General features: G+C 49.3%; 2 protein-coding genes across 4 annotated transcripts in view; both read right to left on the reverse strand.

Annotated features, from left to right (window-relative positions):
- LOC127046005 (gastrula zinc finger protein XlCGF52.1-like) lies at positions 1–1,753 on the reverse strand. The gene is made up of 2 exons (XM_050942905.1): positions 1,378–1,753; positions 1–1,229 (listed from the first exon to the last, which is right to left on the reverse strand). Exons 1-2 carry the CDS (start codon positions 1,391–1,393, stop codon positions 1–3), a joined length of 1,245 nt encoding a protein of 414 aa, XP_050798862.1. The 5' UTR covers positions 1,394–1,753.
- The window catches only part of LOC127045848 (zinc finger protein 777-like), a 33,844-nt gene that overhangs the window by 2,190 nt on the left and 11,168 nt on the right, over positions 1–20,486 (reverse strand). The window contains exon 7 of one of the 3 annotated variants that reach the window (XR_007772831.1): positions 14,038–16,306. Coding sequence is in view for 1 of the 3 variants with exons in the window: in XM_050942584.1 (XP_050798541.1) it covers positions 15,186–16,306 (1,121 nt within the window). In the remaining 2 variants the exon portion in view is untranslated. Of the gene's footprint in view, positions 1–12,945; positions 16,307–20,486 lie in introns of those variants that run through there. The other 2 variants (XR_007772830.1, XM_050942584.1) reach the window with 2 other exon arrangements.

Here is a 20,486-nt window from a genome sequence, read left to right on the forward strand (position 1 = left end):
CTACCACGTATCTTCCATCTTTACAACCAGGAGTCCGGCCTCTGCTCCCTGTCTAGGGCTCTGAGAAACCTCTGGATGCCCTTGCTCTGTGCTGTGGAAACTCTGATGTTCTTTAAGAGATTCCTCATATCGGAAGCTTTTCTCACATGTGCCACACTGATGTGGCCGCTCCCTGACATGGACCTGCTGGTGTCTCTCTAGCTCAGGCTTCCCCATGAAGCTTTTCCCACACTCAATGTGGTGTTTCAGCCCTTCTCCCAGGTCATTACCCTGATGGTTAACAGACTCATCATGGCTTTTAGCAACAGGGCTGCCCTGGTGGGGTCTCTCTTCCACGTGATTTCTTTGGTGCTTCATGAAGCTTCTCTTGAGCATGAAGCTCTTGCTGCACTCAGTGCACTGGAAGGGCCGCTCGCCGGTGTGCAGGCGCTGGTGGTTGAGCAGATACTCCTTGCGGCAGTAGCTCTTCCCGCACTCGGTGCACTTGTAGGGCCGCTCTCCCGTGTGGATGCGGTAGTGGTTGTTAAGCTTGGACTTCTCGCTGAAGCTGTTGTCGCACTGGGTGCACTTGTAGGGGCGCTCGCCAGTGTGGATGCGGTAGTGGTTGGTCAGCTTGGACTGCTGAGTGAAGCTCTTACCACACTGGGTGCACTTGTAGGGGCGCTCACCAGTGTGCAGGCGCTGGTGCGAGATGAGCACGGCCTTCTGCCGGAAGCTTTTCTCGCACACCGTGCACTGGAAGGGCCGCTCCCCTGTGTGCACGCGCTGGTGGTTGAGCAGATACACCTTGCGGCTGTAGCTCTTCTCGCACTCGCTGCACTTGTAGGGCTTCTCCCCGCGGTGAATCATCTGGTGTCGCAGCAGCTCCGACTGGCAGTTGAAGCTCTTCTCGCACTCGCTGCACTTGTAGGGCCGCACCTTGGCGTGGCTCCGCTGGTGTTTGACAAAATTCCCCTTCAGCCGGAAGCTTTTCCCGCATTCACTGCAGGCAAAGGGCTTCTCCCTCGGCTGCACCACAAAGCCCTTCAGCAGGCCGAAGTCTCGGTCGCACTGGGTGGATTTCTCCACTCTGATCACAGCAGGGCTAGCTAGCTGTGCAGCCGCTCCCTGCGGTAGGCTCTGCAAAACCTCCTCTTCTGATTTCACCGATGACATCCCTTGTGGCTCCAGCTTCTCCAAACATCCCTTCTGGGGCTTCTCCTTCTCTTTGCTCGCTGTCCCATCATCTGCTAGATTACGGAGAGGGAGACGGGCATTAGGACGGGCTTTGATCTGGAAGGAAACTCCCCTGGCTAAGAGACTTTGTTCAGAAAAAAACTGACACTTTTTAATGGCCCAATAAGAAGTTTATTGCTTCAGTGTATGAGTTCAGCAGACCTGAAGTAGGGCTCATCTTGGCTTGAAATCCTGTGTGCTAGACAGCACAATTTGGGTTGGGTGTCAGGACACTTCTAGCCTACACACTGCCTGCATCACAGCACGACTGATGTTATGAGCCTGAAGCCACCTCTCCAAGCAGAGCGTCGAGGGGCAAACATTCCCCCACAGAAGGCATGGGGGCAGGGTAAAGGAGGGGCCCTGTTCCTCTGCATCCCATCAACCACTCAAAGCTGAAAGACAGCATAACTGCCCCCCATTACTTCGGACAGGTGGGCGCTTGACCGACACCTGCCATCAAGTGACGGCTGTACATTTCCAGTGGGGCTATCTGACTGTAAGCTCTTTGGGGCAGAGATTGTCTTTTTGTTGTGTTCATACAGCACCTAGAACAACGGGGCCTTGATTCAGGACTGCAGTACAAACAGCACTTAGAATAGGAAGTAAACCCAGAATTGGAGGAGTTCCGAGGAGCCGCAGGGAGCTACTCCACTCACCGCCGCTGAGGTGTTTCAGTCCCTTAGGGCCCCACTCCCCCTCAGAGCCAATGGGAGTTTTGCACAAGGGCGGCCAGCCATTGCTCACCCATGCTGCAGCCTGGGAGAATTCTTCTTTCCCCCAGTTCCTGCTGGTCCCCAGCATCCAGCTCTTCCTCTTGTTTGATCCAGGGCAAAGGGGCAGATGTGGAAACTGGTGATTATGTTAATGAGAAACAGCAACAAATTAGTGTGTGTTTTACCAACACCCTTTGACCTCTTTCTGCAAAGGATTTGGGGCTACAGCTCTCTGGGATGGGTGGAAGTGTGAGTAACATTTTGTGAAGAGAAGGAAAAACAGATGAGAAAACACATCCAGACAGATGCGATTATACAAGCTGATGGGCCAGGTGCTGTTCACTCCCCTCAATGACTCCGAGTTCGAACCCAGTGCTCACCTGTGCTGGGCTCCTGGGGAATTTCTCTGTCTGCAGAACCCCCCTGGGCCCCGATACACGGCTCCTCCCCTCCTTCAGCCCGGGGCAGGATGGCAGGGTTGGAAATGGCATGGCCTATTGATGGAGACAGAGATGAGGGGAAATGAGTGTTTTATTCATAGTCACCAGGCCCTTACATGTGATTTTAAACCTGAGCTGAACAGAGGCAGAACTGGTGATCCTCAGGAAAGCAGATCTCTGCTAGGAAATGGACGGCTTTCCCTGGGGGAGCCTAAGGAATCCTCACACTCCTCTTATATTGTAGCCTGCAGGGCCACACAGCTGCCCCTGCCATGCCCACTTCTCATCCTCTTGTCTCTGTGGGTTCACTTCTGCCTGGGCAGAGGCTAGGGCAAAAAGGTGGCATGGCAGGGGCTGAGACAGGGCGTGGCTGGCATGTAGGTTTTAAAGTGCAAATCCAGTTTATGAAAACAATGCGCCTGGCAGGTAATCTGAGGGCAGACTCCTATTGCCAGCCAGGAGTAGCAGTTCACCTGAGTGTGCTCTGGAGCTGCACTTCCAACAAGGAGTTCAGTGACTCATATGCTGACCACAGGGCGCTTCCTGGCCCACTGGCCTGCAGCCCCGCTCCTCTCATCTTCCTTCAGCTTGTTGGATGACGAGTAACAAAGCACTGGGCTCAGCAGCCCTGCCGATGACTCTCACACAGCCCTCACCCAAACCCTGCACTGTCAAGCCCTTACAGTGGACGTGTGGGTTTGTGATACTTGGTAGAACTCACCTGTGCTGGGGTCCACAGGGATTTCTCTTTCCACCCGCCATTCCTTTTTCTGGAATCTTTCCTCCAGTCCTTCCAGGGATTCCCACTGATCCCCGACACACGGCTCCTCCCCTCGCTCAATGCGGGATAAAACGTCTGGCTTAGAAACAGCGTAGTCTGTTCATGGTAGCAGATGTTAAGGGAACATCATGGCCTATTAATATTCATTTCAAATAATACTAAATGATTTTAAACCAGCTCCCCTTCTCTTGGTGGAGCTGATGACAGATCTGAAAAAAGGCCAATACCTAATAAGGGTCCTTTAATAAGAGGATACCATTCCTTATGGAGGTTGGGTGTGCTCCCCAGCAGAAGAGCCGGAGTTCACCACACAGAAGGGGAGGTGATATGCACAGTGGAATATTAACCCATTTGCTTATGAACCTAACCCTGGACAAAGTCTACAGAGTCCCTTCGAGGCCAGAGCCAGTTCAGGGAGTAATGCTCAATGCTCTATTACCAAGTGACACAAAAGGAGAGGTTACTTAGCTTACAGTAACTTGAGTTCTTTGAGATGTTGTGTCCCTATGGGTGTGCTCACCGTAAGATACGTGCACACCTGTGTGCTCTCAACCAGAGACAGCAAAGCACATACCCAGTATCTGCAGACCTGCACAGAGCAGCCCTTTATGCCTCCAAACAAGAGCCTATAAGGAGGAGTGGACTCGTCACCACTCAGTTCCTTCTCTACCACCTAGCAGAGCTGTACAGCTGAGGGGAAGGATGGTGGGAGGTGGAGCATCCATAGAGACAAAGCATCTCAAAGTACTCAAGGTCCTATAAAGTAAGTAACCTCTCCTCCACCTTCAAGTGTATATATGTCCCTACGGGTGCTCCACCAGGGGAGACTCCCAAGCAGTAACTTGAGGGGAGGCAAGTCCATGATTGTTTGGAGGACTGCTTCACCAAAGGTAGTATCCCTAGAAGTAGGTAAGATGGTGGACTGCTTGGTAAAGCTCTGAACAGAAGACCAAGTTGCAGTCCTACACATTTCTCTTATGTGAACATCTTTCAGCAGAGCTATAGCTGTGCAGTGAGCTCTGGGGAGGAGTGTGCTGTTCTAACGGGTTGAAATGCAACCTGAAACTCTTCAGACTGTCTGGGAGTTGAAATAGGTTGTCCATTCCTCTTCTCTGCAGATGACACAAATAATCTTGGAGAAGCCCAGAAGGTCTTAGCCCTGTCAAGGTAGAAAGTGAGATCCCTTCTGACACCTAGTGTAAGTACACTGGTCTCTCCCCTAGAGGCTTTGGGTAAAACACTGAAGGGCGGCTCTCTTCATTAATGCGGTATTTTGGAGAAACCTTAGGAACGAAGCGAGGATGGGGATGCAGTGTAACGTCATCTCTATAGAAGGTAGTAAATGGTGGGTCTGCCATAATGGCACCAAGCTCTCCCACTCTTTGAGAGATGGCCAAAAAGAACTAAGTCCTGGGGGAGAAGTGCAGGAGAGAACAGGTGACCATAAGTACAAAGCTGGGAGTCCTCAGGGCACTGAGAACCACATTAAAGTCCCACTTGGGATCCGGAGTCTCTACAAGGAGAAACAAGTTGTGTAGCCCCTTGAGGAATCTGGCATAAGTGATGTGGGCAAAAACCAAGAAGCCCTCAATGGGTGAGTGGAAGACTGTGACAGCAGCCAAACGTACTTTGAGCAAGGCAAGATTATAGTGTGGACCTGGCATCAGTATAACTGAGTCACTCAGGGGTGGGGATTTTTCACAACTCTGAGCAACTGTTATACTGACCTAACCCCCGGTATAGACACTATGTCAAGACGAGGGCTTCTCCCGTCGACGTAGCTACGGCCTCTCACAGAAGTGGACTAACTACACTGACTGGAGAAGCTCTCCCGTTGGCAAAGTGGTGTCTTTAATCAAGTGGTGCAACTGCACAGCTGCAGCATTTTAAGTGTAGACCTGCCCTGGGTTCACTGCTAGACCCTGTGTCTTCAAATCCAACAGGCAGCCCAGGATTTTGGAGAATGGAACCTCTGATGCTTGAGACATGTGCAGAGAACCGCAGGAATGGAAGCTTTTCCACTTCTGAAGGTAAGTTTGCAAGTATTAGTTTTACTGCTAGAGAGGAGAACTGACTGGACCTTATCCGAATGCGTTACTTCCATGCTCAAAACTCACCTAGAGCGATGTGGTACTGGCAGTACCGGGGCCTCTTTCTGGATGGAACTCTATACAGTTGTTCACCAAGGTGACCCTAGGGATTCCAGGAAGCTCAACTAACGGGCTGATAGGGGAAGGTTCCCATAGATACTTGCAACGCCTGGATATGGAGCATCTGATGGGGTACTGAGCACTCCTCTAAATAGTGGCTCAGCATGGCTTATAATAAAATAATAATAATAATTGGAGAAATACCTATCTCCTAGAACTGGAAGGGACCTTGAAAGGTCATCGAATCCTGTCCCATGCCTTCACTAGCAGGACCAAGTACTGATTTTTACCCCAGATCCCTAAGTAGCCTATTCAAGGATTGAACTCACAACCTTGGGTTTAGCAGGGCAACGTTCAAACCACTGAGCTATCCCTCTCCATATGGAACAATGCTGAAAAAGAACCCTGTACTGAGACCTCAGAGTCCAAAGAAGTATTATGCCCCGGGCCGAAAGTGGGAGAACCAGATACGGGTGCCAGTAGCAGAGGCTGGACGTCTGACCGGCGTTCAATCCAGGAGGATTGTGGCTGCAGGTGTCTGAGCGGTACCAGGGAAGGAGCTTTCGTAGAGGTCAGTGATAGAGGAGACGCCGGTTCCTCTGTATGAAAAGGCCATCTGGAGAGAGAAACCTGGAGGGTACTGAAGGGTTACGGTATGCACAAGTCTGAGTTTCTACCAAAGCCTGGACAAGGGCGTAGTGCTGAGATGGTGAGCGTGGTACCGGAGAGGCTTGTAGAGAAACTTCTTTGACCGCCAAGCTGTGGTGCAGGGAAGGCAACAGTACTGGAGTGTGAGAAGGAGGCCTGTGCACATCTCAGTGCCGAGAGCGGTCACTCGGTACAGAGGTATATGACTCCCTGTGCTATTAGAAGACTTCTCTGCATGCTGCTTCTTGTCAGTCCTGGAATCAGACGGAGCCTCAGCTGTGCCCTTCGAGGGACGCGAGGCCTCCTTAGAGTGGGATCTAGTGGGTGACCAACCCCTCTTTCTTGTTTCCCTGATAAGGCAAAAGGCTGCTTCTTCTCAGAAGTCCTCGCCTCTCCAAGTGCTGCTGGAGTGGCCTGGAATGTGGAGGCCAACATACAGAGGAGGCGGCAGGCCCCACTGGGGCTAGTGAGCATTCCATTAGAAGGAGCTTCAGTCTAGCCTCTCTGTCTTTCCGAGACCTGCCTTTAAACCCGGAACTGCTCTTACACTTGGACAGAACGTGGCTGTCTCCAAAGCAGCTCAAATGCCTGTCACTACAGGGAAAAGACCTGCGGCAGGTTTGGCAGGACTTAAACCCGGGGATCTTTGGCATAATGCAGAGCGTTAACGCAGCAAAACGCATGATAGAAAGAAAAAAGGTGGGGAGATCCCTCCTCCCAAGGCAGCTGTGTTAAAACTAAAAGCAGAAATAAAATAATGATACAAATAAAGCAAAAACTAAGAATAAATCACTATGTTGAGAAAGGCAGGAAGCGGAGAACCAGCGGACATGCAACCACTCCATCTCGAGCTGCAGGCAGTTGAGAAGGAACTGAGTGACAGCAGGTCTGCGCCCCTCTATAGCCCGTCATTTGGAGGTGCCATTCTGGCAGGCCTGGGCTTGCAGACGCTGCTTTGTAGTCTCCGGTCAAGAGTGCATGGCGTGCGTGCATCGTACGGTACAGCACCCTATGGACATACACTCAAAGAACTAGCTGTTACAATGCTAGGACTGAGATTTTAAATCAGCAGAAGTCTGATTTTACCACAGGATGGGGTGATCTGGCTCTTTGTGGAAATGAAGGAGGGTCTTGTATTTAAGGCACGGGCTTGCTACTCAGCCCATCTGGGTTCAATTCCTCGCTCTGCCACAGACCCCCTGGGTGACCTGGCAAGTCACTTAAACTTGTTGAATGTGATCCGAAGTCCTTGGAAGTCAATGGGAGACATTTCACATCCTTCAAAGCGTTTGGGAAAACTAGATATTAGAAGAAAAGAGTTTTAAATAGGAGGGTGTGTGATATGAGCAGTCTATCGCTAATGCTCTGGAAAGTAGTGATCCATGGAAATCAAAAGAACTGGAGAATAACCTGCAACGGGAACCAGAGTAGGAACTGTTTCTAATCAGAGAGTGAAAACCGATCCTTACCCAGGGAGATCAGGGTCTCATAGTTCCCCTTCATCACATTCTTGTAAAGCTCTTTCTGCCATTCGTCTAAGTTCTCCCACTCCTGCTCATTGAAATAGACGGAGACGTCATCAAATGTCACCGGCACCTGGAATCACAAGGGTTACAATAAGCTTATTTCTTAGACTGTAACGGCTTGACTCGAAGCCCAGAGTGAATGCCCTTGACTTCCACAGGCTTATGACAGGGATTGTATATTATGCTGTACTCTTTGATGCACCAAGTCTAGACCAACAATTTTAGCAGAAACTTTGAAGAGTCAGGGCCAAAATCAGCTAAAAGATGTGTGTCTCCTGAAAGGTGCAGAGCACCCTCGCCTCCCACTGACTAAATGCAGTATTTGCAGCAAGTAGTCTCTTGAGAGCGTCTGGTTGGCTGGGCACACGGCACTGGCTCTCATCTAGGTTTCCAACCACTGTTTCCAAATTGCAACAGAAGTGATGCATTAATATTAGGAACGTACTTCTTTTCCACATCAGCACTTCCTGGAGGTGAACAGCAAATCAGTGACAGAGCTGGAAACAGAGCCCAGATGTCCTGTACATTATACATAAATGACTGAACCAACTGAGTCTGGCCAGCGAGTTATTGGACATCATGAAGCCCATAAGATCACTCCCTGCATCCACACTCTTATACAGCGGTGAATTAAAGGGTCTGCATCTCAGAAGATAGGAAAACCCGTTCAGTACCTAAGTTTGTACCCCCAACACTAGCTGGGATATTGTTACCTTGGGGACTTCTCCCTTAGTGCCTGGGGGGAGTCTCAGGATCCAAAAGTTCCTGTTTCTCAGCAGGTTCTCCATGTTCTCCAGCCTCCTCTGCAGGAAGTTATTCTCCTGGATCAGAGTTCCCAAAATAGTCCATTTACTCTCCAGCTGGTTACCAAATTCCATCGCTGTCCTCTCACAGTCTGTTAACTTCTTCTCAGTTGTTCCTGTTCTCCCCTCCAGATTCAGTAATCGCGTGGCGTGGGAATTCACCTTCCTCTCCACGGCTTGGATGGCAGCCACTACTGTCCACAAGGAGATCTCTGTAGTGTGATGATGGGCTTCGCTCACAGGAGTGTGTTCACGGACAGCAGGAGCCTGTGTGCAAGAAGAGAAACTGAAAGTCAGTGTCAGGAAAAAAACAGCCTAAGAGCCCTTCAGCGCTCTCTGGGGCTGGATCTTCTCCTACAGTCAGGATCCACACAGGGGAAAACTGTTTCCCTTCCTGTACTAAAGCAGATTTGAAACGGAAACCCCACAATGTCTGACTCATATGAAGTACGGAATATTCATAGGCTATAGGGCTACAAGGGACCATTCGATCATCTAGCCCAGTGGTTCTCAAACTTTTGTGTTGGTGACCCCTTTCACATAGCAAGCCTCCGAATACGACCCCCTTAGAAACATTCTTGTCTATGTTTAACACCATTATAAACGCTGGCAGCAAAGCGAGGTTTGGGGTGGAGGCTGACAGCTCACGACCCCCAGTCTGAGAACCCCTGATCTAGCCTGACCGGACACAACAGGCCATTCACTTTTACCCAGTTAGTCCTATACTGGGGCCAGTAACTAGTGCGCTTCTACCGGCCAAGAGCTGGTGTTTGACACTGTCCCCAAGCCCGCGCTCTGCACCCCCGGCCGGGCCCTACAGCACCCCAGGGTGCCCATTGCCGGCGGCTCCCCGGAGGCTGAACACAACAGAACGAAGCCCGAACACGATGGAGGGTTTCTCCGGGGCAAGGGAGGCTCCGGCTCCGACCCAGACCCAGACCCTCCCCCGCCGGAGCGGGCCCGGGAACCGGGCTCCTTCCCTCCAGCGCCGGGGCGGGTGTCAAAGCCCGGGTGTAACTGGGGAGCAGCGCCGGGCACCGGCCCAGCCGCCCGAACCCCAGCCCGCCCCGGGGCTCCGCCCCCGCCCGGCCGGGCAGCCCCGCGCTCCCCGCGGCCCGGCTCCCGGGGCCCAGGCCGGGCGGGGAGAAGCTCCCGGGGCCCGAGGCTCCCCCGCCCGCCGGGCCCTTACCTGGGCAGCGGCCCGCTCGGCCATGGCCCCCCCGGGCGGGCGGGGCTTCTCCAGCGGGCCCGGCCCGGCCGAGCTCCGCTCCCGCTCCGGGCTGGGCAGAGTCCCGGCCCCGCTGCCGGGCGGAGCAGAGCGAGCGCAGCCGGGAGGGAGAGAAGGAGGGAGCCGCGGCCTGGCTGCGGGGCCGGGAGCGGCGGGCGGAGCGGGGCGGCAGCGGCCCCTGGCGGCGGGAATCGCCTCCCTTTCCCCGCCGTCACCGGGCGAGAACAGGCTCCGCCCCCGGGGGACCCGCCCATCCCCGTGTCCTCAGAGCACGGGCGGCCCCGCCAGCCAGAGAGCTCGGGACAGCAATGGGGGGGGCACCTAGTCCACGGCACACGAGTGGGACAAAGGACTGACCCCCTGCTGCTAGCCAGTGCCATGGGCCCCACCTGGGGTGACCCCGAGCTCTCTCCGGGGGGGCGCCTTGGCCTGGGGGGCGGGATTCCAGCCAGTAGCAAATTGTCCCCCAGAAAACCAGGTCTGGGACCAGAACAAAACAGGGAGTGATGCTTGGGCTACTGGGCCTGCCGTAAAACCCACAGGGAGTGACGAGGAATAGGGCTGAAGCTATTTGTAATGCAAAGTTGTTAGAAAGTTTGCTTGGTAGGTATTGTCAGTGACTTAGGGGGGAGTGTTTAAAAGAATCTAAAATAACTCTAGGCCTTTTGGCTCCCTCCTCAGCACCAACCCATTTTTGGATGCTGTGAGTTACCTGCATTTTCCTTCTGCGAGCTGACAGGTAAATTCCCCATTCCCTCTCCCTGGGTTGTAACCGGCTCAGTTCCATCTTTAGCACCCACACTGTGCTGGGGGGATAGGAGATAATAGACACCACGTTTAAAACAAAAGAAGTACTTCTTCACACACCACACAAAGAACAGGAGTACTTGTGGCACCTTAGAGACTAAGAAATTTATTTCAGCATGAGCTTTCATGGGCTACAGCTCACTTCTTAGGCTGCATAGAATGTGTGAAAGTAGAATGAATTATATTGTAAAAATAAGAATGGATTAAAACGTTGCATGTACCTTTAAGCAGAAATTAGACATGTTGAAATACAGGTGCCAGGAAAAGAAACATAAGGCATAAACAAGGGTGCTAATGGCGAAACATTAACAGATGATTAGTAATAGTAAGGAAATAAGATATGCATGTCCAGCCCAGGTAAACATCAGATTCTGCTTCCTTTGTTATCTTGTTAAGTTCTTGCCCTTTTATCTGTATAAATAAGATAATGTGAGCACCATGCAAGACACAAACTATCTGGGTGTTATTAGCAGAGCGCTGTGCTAATAAAACAGAATGGTCTGACAAACTGAGTCCTGAGTCTAACTTTGACAAAATGGAACACATAGACAGAAGATATTTACACATACAGAGAACATGAAAAGGTGGAAGTACCCATACCAACAGGAAGAGGCCAATCAATTGAGATGAGCTATCATCAGCAGGAAAAAAAAAAACTTTTAAAGTGATAACTGAGATAATTCATAGTATCCCCGATAATATCACGGCTAACCTGGTGGCTGAACTTTGTGACTTTGTCCTCACCCACCACTATTTCACATTTGGGGACAGTATATACTTTCAAGTCAGCGGCACAGCTATGAGTACCCGCATGGCCCCACAGGATGCCAAAATCTTTATGGCTGACTTAGAAAAATGCTTCCTTAGCTCTCGTTCCCTAACGCCCCTACTCTACTTGCGCTACATTGATGACATCATCATCACCTGAACTCATGGAAAAGAAGCCCTCGAGGAATTCCACCCTGATTTTAACAATTTCCATCCCACCATCAACCTCAGCCTAGACCCATCCACACAAGCGGTCCATTTCCTAGACACTACTGTGCTAATAAGCAATGGTCACATAAATACCACCCTATACCGGAAACCCACTGACCGCTATACTTACCTACATGCCTCCAGCTTCCATCCAGGACACACCACATGATCATTGTCTACAGCCAAGCTCTAAGATACAACCGCATTTGTTCCAATCCCTCAGACAGAGATAAACACCTACAAGATCTCTATCAAGCATTCTTAAAACTACAATACCCACCTGCTGAAGTGAAAAAACAGATTGACAAAGCCAGAAGAGTACCCAGAAGCCACCTACTACAGGACAGGCCCAACAAAGAAAATAACAGAACACCACTAGCCATCACCTGCAGCCCCCAACTAAAACCTCTCCAGCGCATCATCAAAGATCTACAACCTATCCTTAAAGATGATCCCTCACTCTCACAGATCTTGGGAGACAGGCCAGTCCTCACTTATAGACAGTCTCCCAACCTGAAGCAAATACTCACCAGCAACCACACACCACAGAACAAAAACACTAACCCAGGAACCTATCCTATCCTTGCAACAAAGCCCGATGCCAGCTCTGTCCACATATCTATTCAAGGGACACCATCATAGGACTAATCACATCACCCACGCCATCAGGGGCTCGTTCACCTGCACATCTATCAACGTGATATATGCCATCGTGTGCCAGCAATGCCCCTCTGCCATGTACATTGGCCAAACCGGACAGTCTCTACGCAAAAGAATAAATGGACACAAATCTGACATCAGGAATCATAACATACAAAAACCAGTGGGAGAACACTTCAACCTCTCTAACCACTCAGTGACAGACTTGAAGGTGGCAATTTTGCAACAAAAAAACTTCAAAAACAAACTCCAAAGAGAGACTGCTGAACTCGAATATACAAATTAGATACAATTAACTTGGGTTTAAACAGAGACTGGGAATGGTTGGGTCATTGCACCAACTGAATCTATTTCCCTGTGTTAAGTTCTCCTCAAACCTTCTATGGGTCATATCAATTATCACTTCAAAGGTTTTTTTCTCCTTCTGACGATAGCTCATCTCAATTGATTAGACTCTTCCTGTTGGTATGCATACTTCTACCTTTTCATGTTCTCTGTATGTAGAAATATCTCCTGTGTGTTCCATTCTATGCATACGAAGAAGTGAGCTGTAGCTCACCAAAGCTCATGCTGAAATAAATTTGTTAGTCTCTAAGGCACCACAAGCACTGCTGTTCTTTTTGCGGATACAGACTAACACGACTGCTACTCTGAAACACACCACACAGTAAACCTTTGGAAGTCATTGCCAGTGGACAGTGTGAAGGCCAAAATTATAGCTAGGTTAAAAAAAATTAGGTAAATTCGTGGAGGATAGGTTCATCAATGGCTATAGCCAGGATGGCCAAGGGATGCAACCCTATACACCAGATGTCCCTAAACCTCCAACTGCCTGGAGCATCTGGAACTGGCCACTGTCAGAAGACGGGATACTGGGCTAGACGGACCGTTAGTCTGACCCAGTAGGGCCACTCTTATGCTCTTATGACATTGACAATGGGTATTTTTTTGTTTACTAATTGTATTGCTCAAGTAAATAAGGCACCCTCCTAGTCTTAAAATTTTGCCTTTAGTTCTCATCAATCACAAAATCAGTTTTTAAAACACAGTATCCAAAACAGAAATGATGATACAGAGGATGGGTTAAACTCAGCAGCCAGAGAGGCACAGAGTGTTATCAAACTCAGCAGCCAGAGAGGCACAGAGTGTTATCAAAAGGAAGGCTTTGTTAGGAAAGGGGTATTGTGAGGAATCACTGACATGCTTTGAGGAAAATCTGTGAGGAAAACACAGGCGCTGAGTCTACTCTCACTCAGAGTGGTGTAAATTAACAGTAACTCCATTGAAGTCAAAGGAGTAACACTGCCCTACATGATATAGGAGTCAGGCCAGAAGCAGCTGAAATGGGGTAACCGCTATGGGACACAGGCCTTGAGCAGTCTCTGTACAGGGGGGGGACGACAACTCCACCCATGTGATGTAGCCACACAAGAGAGATACTTGAATCATTGCCAATGCCACAGGTTCAAAAATCGTTAGTCAGGCCCCTCAAAATCATGATTTAAAAACTAATAAATGTTCAGTTCTTCTTTTTTGCCTTCTGAGATTTAGCACCTTCAAGACTAACAGGTTTACGTGGGCATAAGTTTTCATAGGTAGAAAACCCACTTCTTCAGATGCATGGAGTGAAAATTACAGGCTGTAATATTCACTCCATGCATCTGAAGAAGTGGGTTTTTTACCCATGAAAGCCTGTGCCCAAATAAATCTGTTAGTCTTGAAGGTGCCACAGGACTCCTGGTGGTTTTTGTGGATACACACTAACATGGTTACCATTCTGATACTTGAGATTTTAGGTTACAATTGGTCACATTTTCAAGTTTTTCTCCACAACAAGGAACAGAAGGGGGGGGGGCGAGTGTTGGAGGTGTTAAACAAAAGCTTAGAGCCTCCTGTAATCAGTTGCCTCTAAGAGATGAGTATTGAAAAACACCCAGTATCCCAAGACTTGAGACAAGATTGCAAGAGTTAGCAGCATCTTTTGGGGGGGGGGAGTGAAGGTTTTGCTTCCTGATTAGTGTAAACATATTAAAAATCAGTAAGGAGAGAACCAACGCAAGAGGGACTGAAGAAGCACATGAGCACCTGGAAGGAGAAACCAAGAGCACCGTCACCCCACTGCCTGTCTCGACACATTGCAGTAGGGTCCATGTTAAAGGTGTGATTTGCTTCACAATGATATTTACAATATCCTGAACGCTGTAGCAGATACCTGCAAGCTCGCTGCGATGTAGCAGTACGTGTCCCTATTGATGGACTCATTCAAGAGACCCTGTTAAGCCTTGGGTAACAGTGGACAATGCTAATTACAGTATATACATCAATATAAAATGAAATGGCCAGGTGGTGTTGCAGGGGAGGTAGGAACAACCGCCTTCTCACTCTGAAGGATGAGGTGACAGTGTTAACGTTAGGTCTTAAGAGTCACGATCAGATTTGTACATGTTACATGGTAATAAGCAGCTCAACTATTTCCTCCCCCTCCCTACCCCCAACACACACACCCCACCTGCCCAAGTGAACAGCTCCACTATGGTGACCTGCCCAGATAGTTCCTGGGTCAGGACTCGGGGAGAACATCTCTTTGAATTTACCGGCAGTACTAACTTTCCATGTGTTCCCAATTTTTTCAGGGCATTTCTCATTATCTCCCCTCTTTATTTTACTCCTGAGTCCCTCTTCTACTGGAGTCACTAGAGAATTCACATGACCTCAAGGTGCGTGAAGGCTAAAGCGAGGGTCACATTAGTAACAAGAGCAGACCAGACCTCCGAAACTATATTGGACCTAGGCCACGGGGCTGAACTTGAGATGTCAGGTTACAGCCCAAGCAATTGCAATTGTCTCGTCCAGTGAGGCCCAGCAACACGCCTTCTATACAGAGTGCCCATCCCCCTCTACTCCCTTTCATTCATGTCCCTTCTTCCTCTCCTGGTCTCGTCCGCCTGCCATCGTGTGGGGACGTTTCCCAAGCAGAATTTGGTTCCCCTGCATGTCCCCATGGTGTCGTTGCTGCATTTTCGGTTGAGAGAGAAGAATCCTCCTCAGCTAATGTCCCTGGTTCCCCTTTCAGGTGGTGACAGAAGGAAGTCCACTGCCTGGGTTTCCACCTCTCCTCCAGGGGCTCAGACACACAGCCAGATCTGATGAGGTGAAGCTCTCTCTAAACCATGGACGTTTCAACTCCTCCTCCTGTCTTTTCTCTAATGCACCTGCTACGTTAACTCCACTGGCTACCACGTATCTTCCATCTTTACAATCAGGAGTCCAGCCTCTGCTCCCTGTCTAGGGCTCTGAGAAACCTCCGGATGCCCTTGCTCTGTGCTGTGGAGACTCTGGTGTTCTTTAAGAGATTCCTCACATCGGAAGCTTTTCTCACATGTGCCACACTGATGTGGCCGCTCCCTGACATGGACCTGCTGGTGTCTCTCTAGCTCAGGCTTCCCCGTGAAGCTTTTCCCACACTCAATGTGGTGTTTCAGCCCTTCTCCCAGGTCATTACCCTGATGGTCAACAGACCCACCATGGCTTTTAGCAACAGGGCTGCCCTGGTGGGGTCTCTCTTCCATGTGATTTCTTTGGTGCTTCATGAAGCTCGTCTTGAGCATGAAGCTCTTGCTGCACTCAGTGCACTGGAAGGGCCGCTCGCCGGTGTGCAGGCGCTGGTGGTTGAGTAGGTACACCTTGCGGCTGTAGCTCTTGTCACACTTGGTGCACTTGTAAGGCCACTCTCCCGTGTGGATGCGGTAGTGGTTGTTCAGCTTGGACTTTTCGCTGAAGCTGTTGTCGCACTGGGTGCACTTGTAGGGGCGCTCGCCAGTGTGCAGGCGCTGGTGCGAGATGAGCACGGCCTTCTGCCGGAAGCTTTTCTCGCACACCGTGCACTGGAAGGGCCGCTCCCCTGTGTGCACGCGCTGGTGGTTGAGCAGATACACCTTGCGGCTGTAGCTCTTCTCGCACTCGCTGCACTTGTAGGGCTTCTCCCCGCGGTGAATCATCTGGTGTCGCAGCAGCTCCGACTGGCAGTTGAAGCTCTTCTCGCACTCGCTGCACTTGTAGGGCCGCACCTTGGCGTGGCTCCGCAGGTGCTTGACCAAATTCCCCTTCAGCCGGAAGCTTTTCCCGCATTCACTGCAGGCAAAGGGCTTCTCCCCCGGCTGCACCACAAAGCCCTTGAGCAGGCTGAAGTCTCGGCCACACTGGGTTGATTGCTCCATTCTGATGACTGCAGGGTTAGACAGCTGTGCAGCCACTCCCTGCTGTAGGCTCTGCAAAACCTCCTCCTGTGGTTTTAACTTTTCCAGACATCCCTCCTGGGGCTTCTCCTCCTCTTTGTTTGCTGTCCCATCATTTGCTAGATGACAGAGAGAGAGAGAGAGAGACACGGGCATTAGTGCTTTGATCTGGAAAGAAAACTTCCTTGGCTAAGAGACACTGTGCAGAAAAAAACCTGACACTTTTTAATGGCCCAATGAATAATTTATTGCCTCAGTGTATGAACTCTGCAGACCTGAAGTAGGGCTCGTCTTGGCTTGAAATCCTGTGTGCCAGACAGCGCAATTTGGGTTGGATGTCAGGACACTTCTAGCTCACATACCTCCTGCATCACAGCACAACTGATGTTATGAGCCTGAAACCACCACTCCAAGCTGGGTGTCGAGGAGTAAACATTTCCCCGCAGCAGGAATGGGGGCAAGGTAAAGGAGGGGCCCTGTTCTTCTGCATCCCATCAAATACTCAGAAAGACAGGATCAACTGCTCTCATTAGTCACACGGGGGGGGGGGGAGGGGGAGCTGTGACTGACATCCACCATCACGTAATGGCTATACATTTACAAAGGGGTTATTAGACTGTAAGCGTCAGGTCAAGCTATGCCTGCTACCGTAATGAGAGTAGATGGTACTACCTGTGGCTCCTTAAATCCACTGCTTTATGGGCAGTCAGGGAGGGCATAAGGCTAAGGGAGCAAACCCTGACAGAAAAGCCCCACTGCTTTGCGGGTGAATTCAGGGGAATGTAAATCTATGTGAGTAAATTCAGACAGAAAATCTGCAGGGGAGCCCCAAAGGCGGTCAGGTACTAATATTTTAGTATCTTTCCGGCAACTCCTGCAACAGATCAGGTACCAGACGTATTGGTTCTTCCTCTCCTCTGGATTTTACCAGTGACGCCAAGAGGGGGGTCCTGATGCATGGGCAACTCAGGGCCTCCATATCATTTTCCCAGGCTTGCGCCCTGGAGAGGTACTCCAGCTTCACCTCAAGCGTCGACACAACTTGGGAGGCAGCAGTCACCGGTTCTAAGCTCTTACTCTATTGGCGTAGAGTTGAGCACCAGCCGCTGTCTCTGATGGTGGGAGAGATCATCGTATCTTATAGACTCATAGACTCTAGGACTGGAAGGGACCTCGAGAGGTCATCAAGTCCAGTCCCCTGCCCTCATGGCAGGACCAAATACTGTCTAGACCATCCCTAATAGACATTTATCTAACCTGCTCTTAAATATCTCCAGAGATGGAGATTCCACAACCTCCCTAGGCAATCTATTCCAGTGTTTAACTACCCTGACAGTTAGGAACTTTTTCCTAATGTCCAACCTAAATCTCCCTTGCTGCAGTTTAAGCCCATTGCTTCTTGTTCTATCATTGGAGGCTAAGGTGAACAAGTTTTCTCCCTCCTCCTGATGACACCCTTTTAGATACCTGAAAACTGCTATCATGTCCCCTCTCAGTCTTCTCTTTTCCAAACTAAACAAACCCAATTCTTTCAGCCTTCCTTCATAGGTCATGTTCTCAAGACCTTTAATCATTCTCATTGCTCTTCTCTGGACCCTCTCCAATTTCTCCACATCTTTCTTGAAATGCAGTGCCCAGAACTGGACACAATACTCCAGTTGAGGCCTAACCAGCGCAGAGTAAAGCGGAAGAATGACTTCTCGTGTCTTGTTTACAACACACCTGTTAATGCATCCCAGAATCACGTTTGCTTTTTTTGCAACAGTATCACACTGTTGACTCATATTAAGCTTGTGGTCCACTATGACCCCTAGATCTCTTTCTGCCATACTCCTTCCTAGACAGTCTCTTCCCATTCTGTATGTGTGAAACTGATTGTTCCTTCCTAAGTGGAGCACTTTGCATTTATCTTTATTGAACTTCATCCTGTTTTCCTCAGACCATTTCTCCAATTTGTCCAGATCATTTTGAATTTTGACCCTGTCCTCCAAAGCAGTTGCAATCCCTCCCAGTTTGGTATCGTCCGCAAACTTAATAAGCGTACTTTCTATGCCAACATCTAAATCGTTGATGAAGATATTGAACAGAGCCGGTCCCAAAACAGACCCCTGCGGAACCCCACTTGTTATACCTTTCCAGCAGGATTGGGAGCCATTAATAACTACTCTCTGAGTACGGTTATCCAGCCAGTTATGCACCCACCTTATAGTAGCCCCATCTAAATTATACTTTCCTAGTTTATCTATAAGAATATAGACAACTTACTGGACAACAACCGCCCGCCATAAAACTAGACAGTCCCCAGACAATAGGGTGTTGTTCTGCCACAGTCTGCCTGCTTCAAATGGGTGCTTGGAGCTTAGAATTTTATAACTTGACAAGGGGCCTGTGACCAATGCACCAGGGAAATCAAGTAAAAGAAAGAAAACATCCTTAAAGATAGGGTGCTGGAACGTTCGCACCATAACAACTGGATTGCCTGAGGACCTTCAACAGGTCAACGATGCATTTAAAACTGCCGTGGTCAACGACAAGCTGAAACAACTCAACGTGGATATTGCACCCCTCCAAGAAACTCAGCTAGCATCACACAGATCTCTCAGAGAAAAAGACTACACATTTATCTGGCAGGAGAAATGTACAGAAGAAACACGAGAGAACGGAGTGGGATTTACTATCAAGAACTCACTTTGGGGGATGACTGAGCCACCTACAAATGGATCAGAGAGAATTTTGGCACCACACTTGTTCACATCTGAGGGCCTAGTCAACCTTGTGAGTATGCATGCCCCAACACTCCCCCGTCTTCTGATATCAAGGACCAGTTCTACAACCAGTTGAACACCATCAGCAGGATTGTAAAACACAGAAATGTTTTCCTGCTAGGGGACTTAATGCAAGGATGGGAGCTGATCATAAAGCATGGACCAACTGTCTTGGTCAACACGGAACCGGTAAGATGAATGTAAACAATCAGAGACTGCTAGAATTTTATTCCTATTATCTCGGTGTAACAAACTTATTCTTCCAAAGTCGCAACACAAAGTGTCTTGGAAACATCCCAGATCTGGCCACTGGCACCAAGTGGATCTTATCATCACAAGGCATGCCAACCTTAACATTGTCCTCATTACCTACAGTTATCAAAATGCTGATTGTAACACAGACAACTCTCTGGTATGCAGCAAGATCAAACGTAAACCAAAGAAAATACAGAAATCTAAAGTAAAAGGATGTCTTTGTATTAACCTCAGTGCCACAGCGGACCAAGAAAAGTCACAGCAGTACAAGAACATACTACAACAAGCCCTTGCCTCCAGTGATTGTGCCACAAGCACCCAGCTGAAGTGGGAGCAACTGAAGAACACAATCTACGATGCAGCTCTTTCCTTTAGTGAGAAGGAAAACAAGACTAACAACTGGTTTGATGCATATTCCAGTGTCTTGACACCAGTCATAGAAGCTAAACGCACACCCCAGACCAACTACAAGAGATACCCAAATGAAAAAACCTTACAAGTGCTGAGAGTGGCAAAAACCAAGGTACAACAAACTGCTCGACACTGCGCCAATGACTATTGGCTGCACGTATGTGAAAGCATCCAAGTAGCAGCTGATGCATACAAGATCAGAAACATGTATGACGGGATCAAGAAAGCCTTAGGTCCAATTTCAAAGAAGACAGCTCCATAGAAATCAACAACGGGGGAAACAATCAATGACCACACTAAGCAGATGGATCGCTGTGTAGAATACTACTCTAAGCTTTACTCTTATTAAAATATTGTTACGGACATAGCCATCACTGCCATCAAAAGCCTGCTTGTTATGAACCAACTTGACAATGAACCAACTGTCGAGGAGCTTAGCCTTGCCATAGATGGCCTCCCCAGTGGAAAGGCCCCTGGAAAAAAAATGCATACTGTCTGAGGTCATAAAATGCAGAACATCTGTTCTACTGAGACATCTCCATGAGCTGCTCTGCCTGTGCTGGAAAGAAGGCAAAGTACCATAAGAAATGAGGGGCATCAACATCATCACTCTATAAAAACAAGGGTGACAGGAGTGACTATAACAACTATCATGACATTTCTGTTCTTAGTATTATGGGAAAAGCCTTTGCCCGAGTTGTCTAGAATAGACTTCAGACCCTTGCAGGCAGAATCTATCCTGAATCACAGTGCGGCGTCAGAGCTGAAAGGTCTGCTATCGACACGATCTTCTCTACTGAGACAGCTACAAGAGAAACGCAGGGAACAAAGAAGCCCCTCTACAGAGCCTTCATCGATCTCACAAAGG

Source organism: Gopherus flavomarginatus, chromosome 2 (assembly GCF_025201925.1).
Source record: "Gopherus flavomarginatus isolate rGopFla2 chromosome 2, rGopFla2.mat.asm, whole genome shotgun sequence".
In the NCBI taxonomy this organism is placed as follows: Eukaryota; Metazoa; Chordata; order Testudines; family Testudinidae; genus Gopherus; species Gopherus flavomarginatus.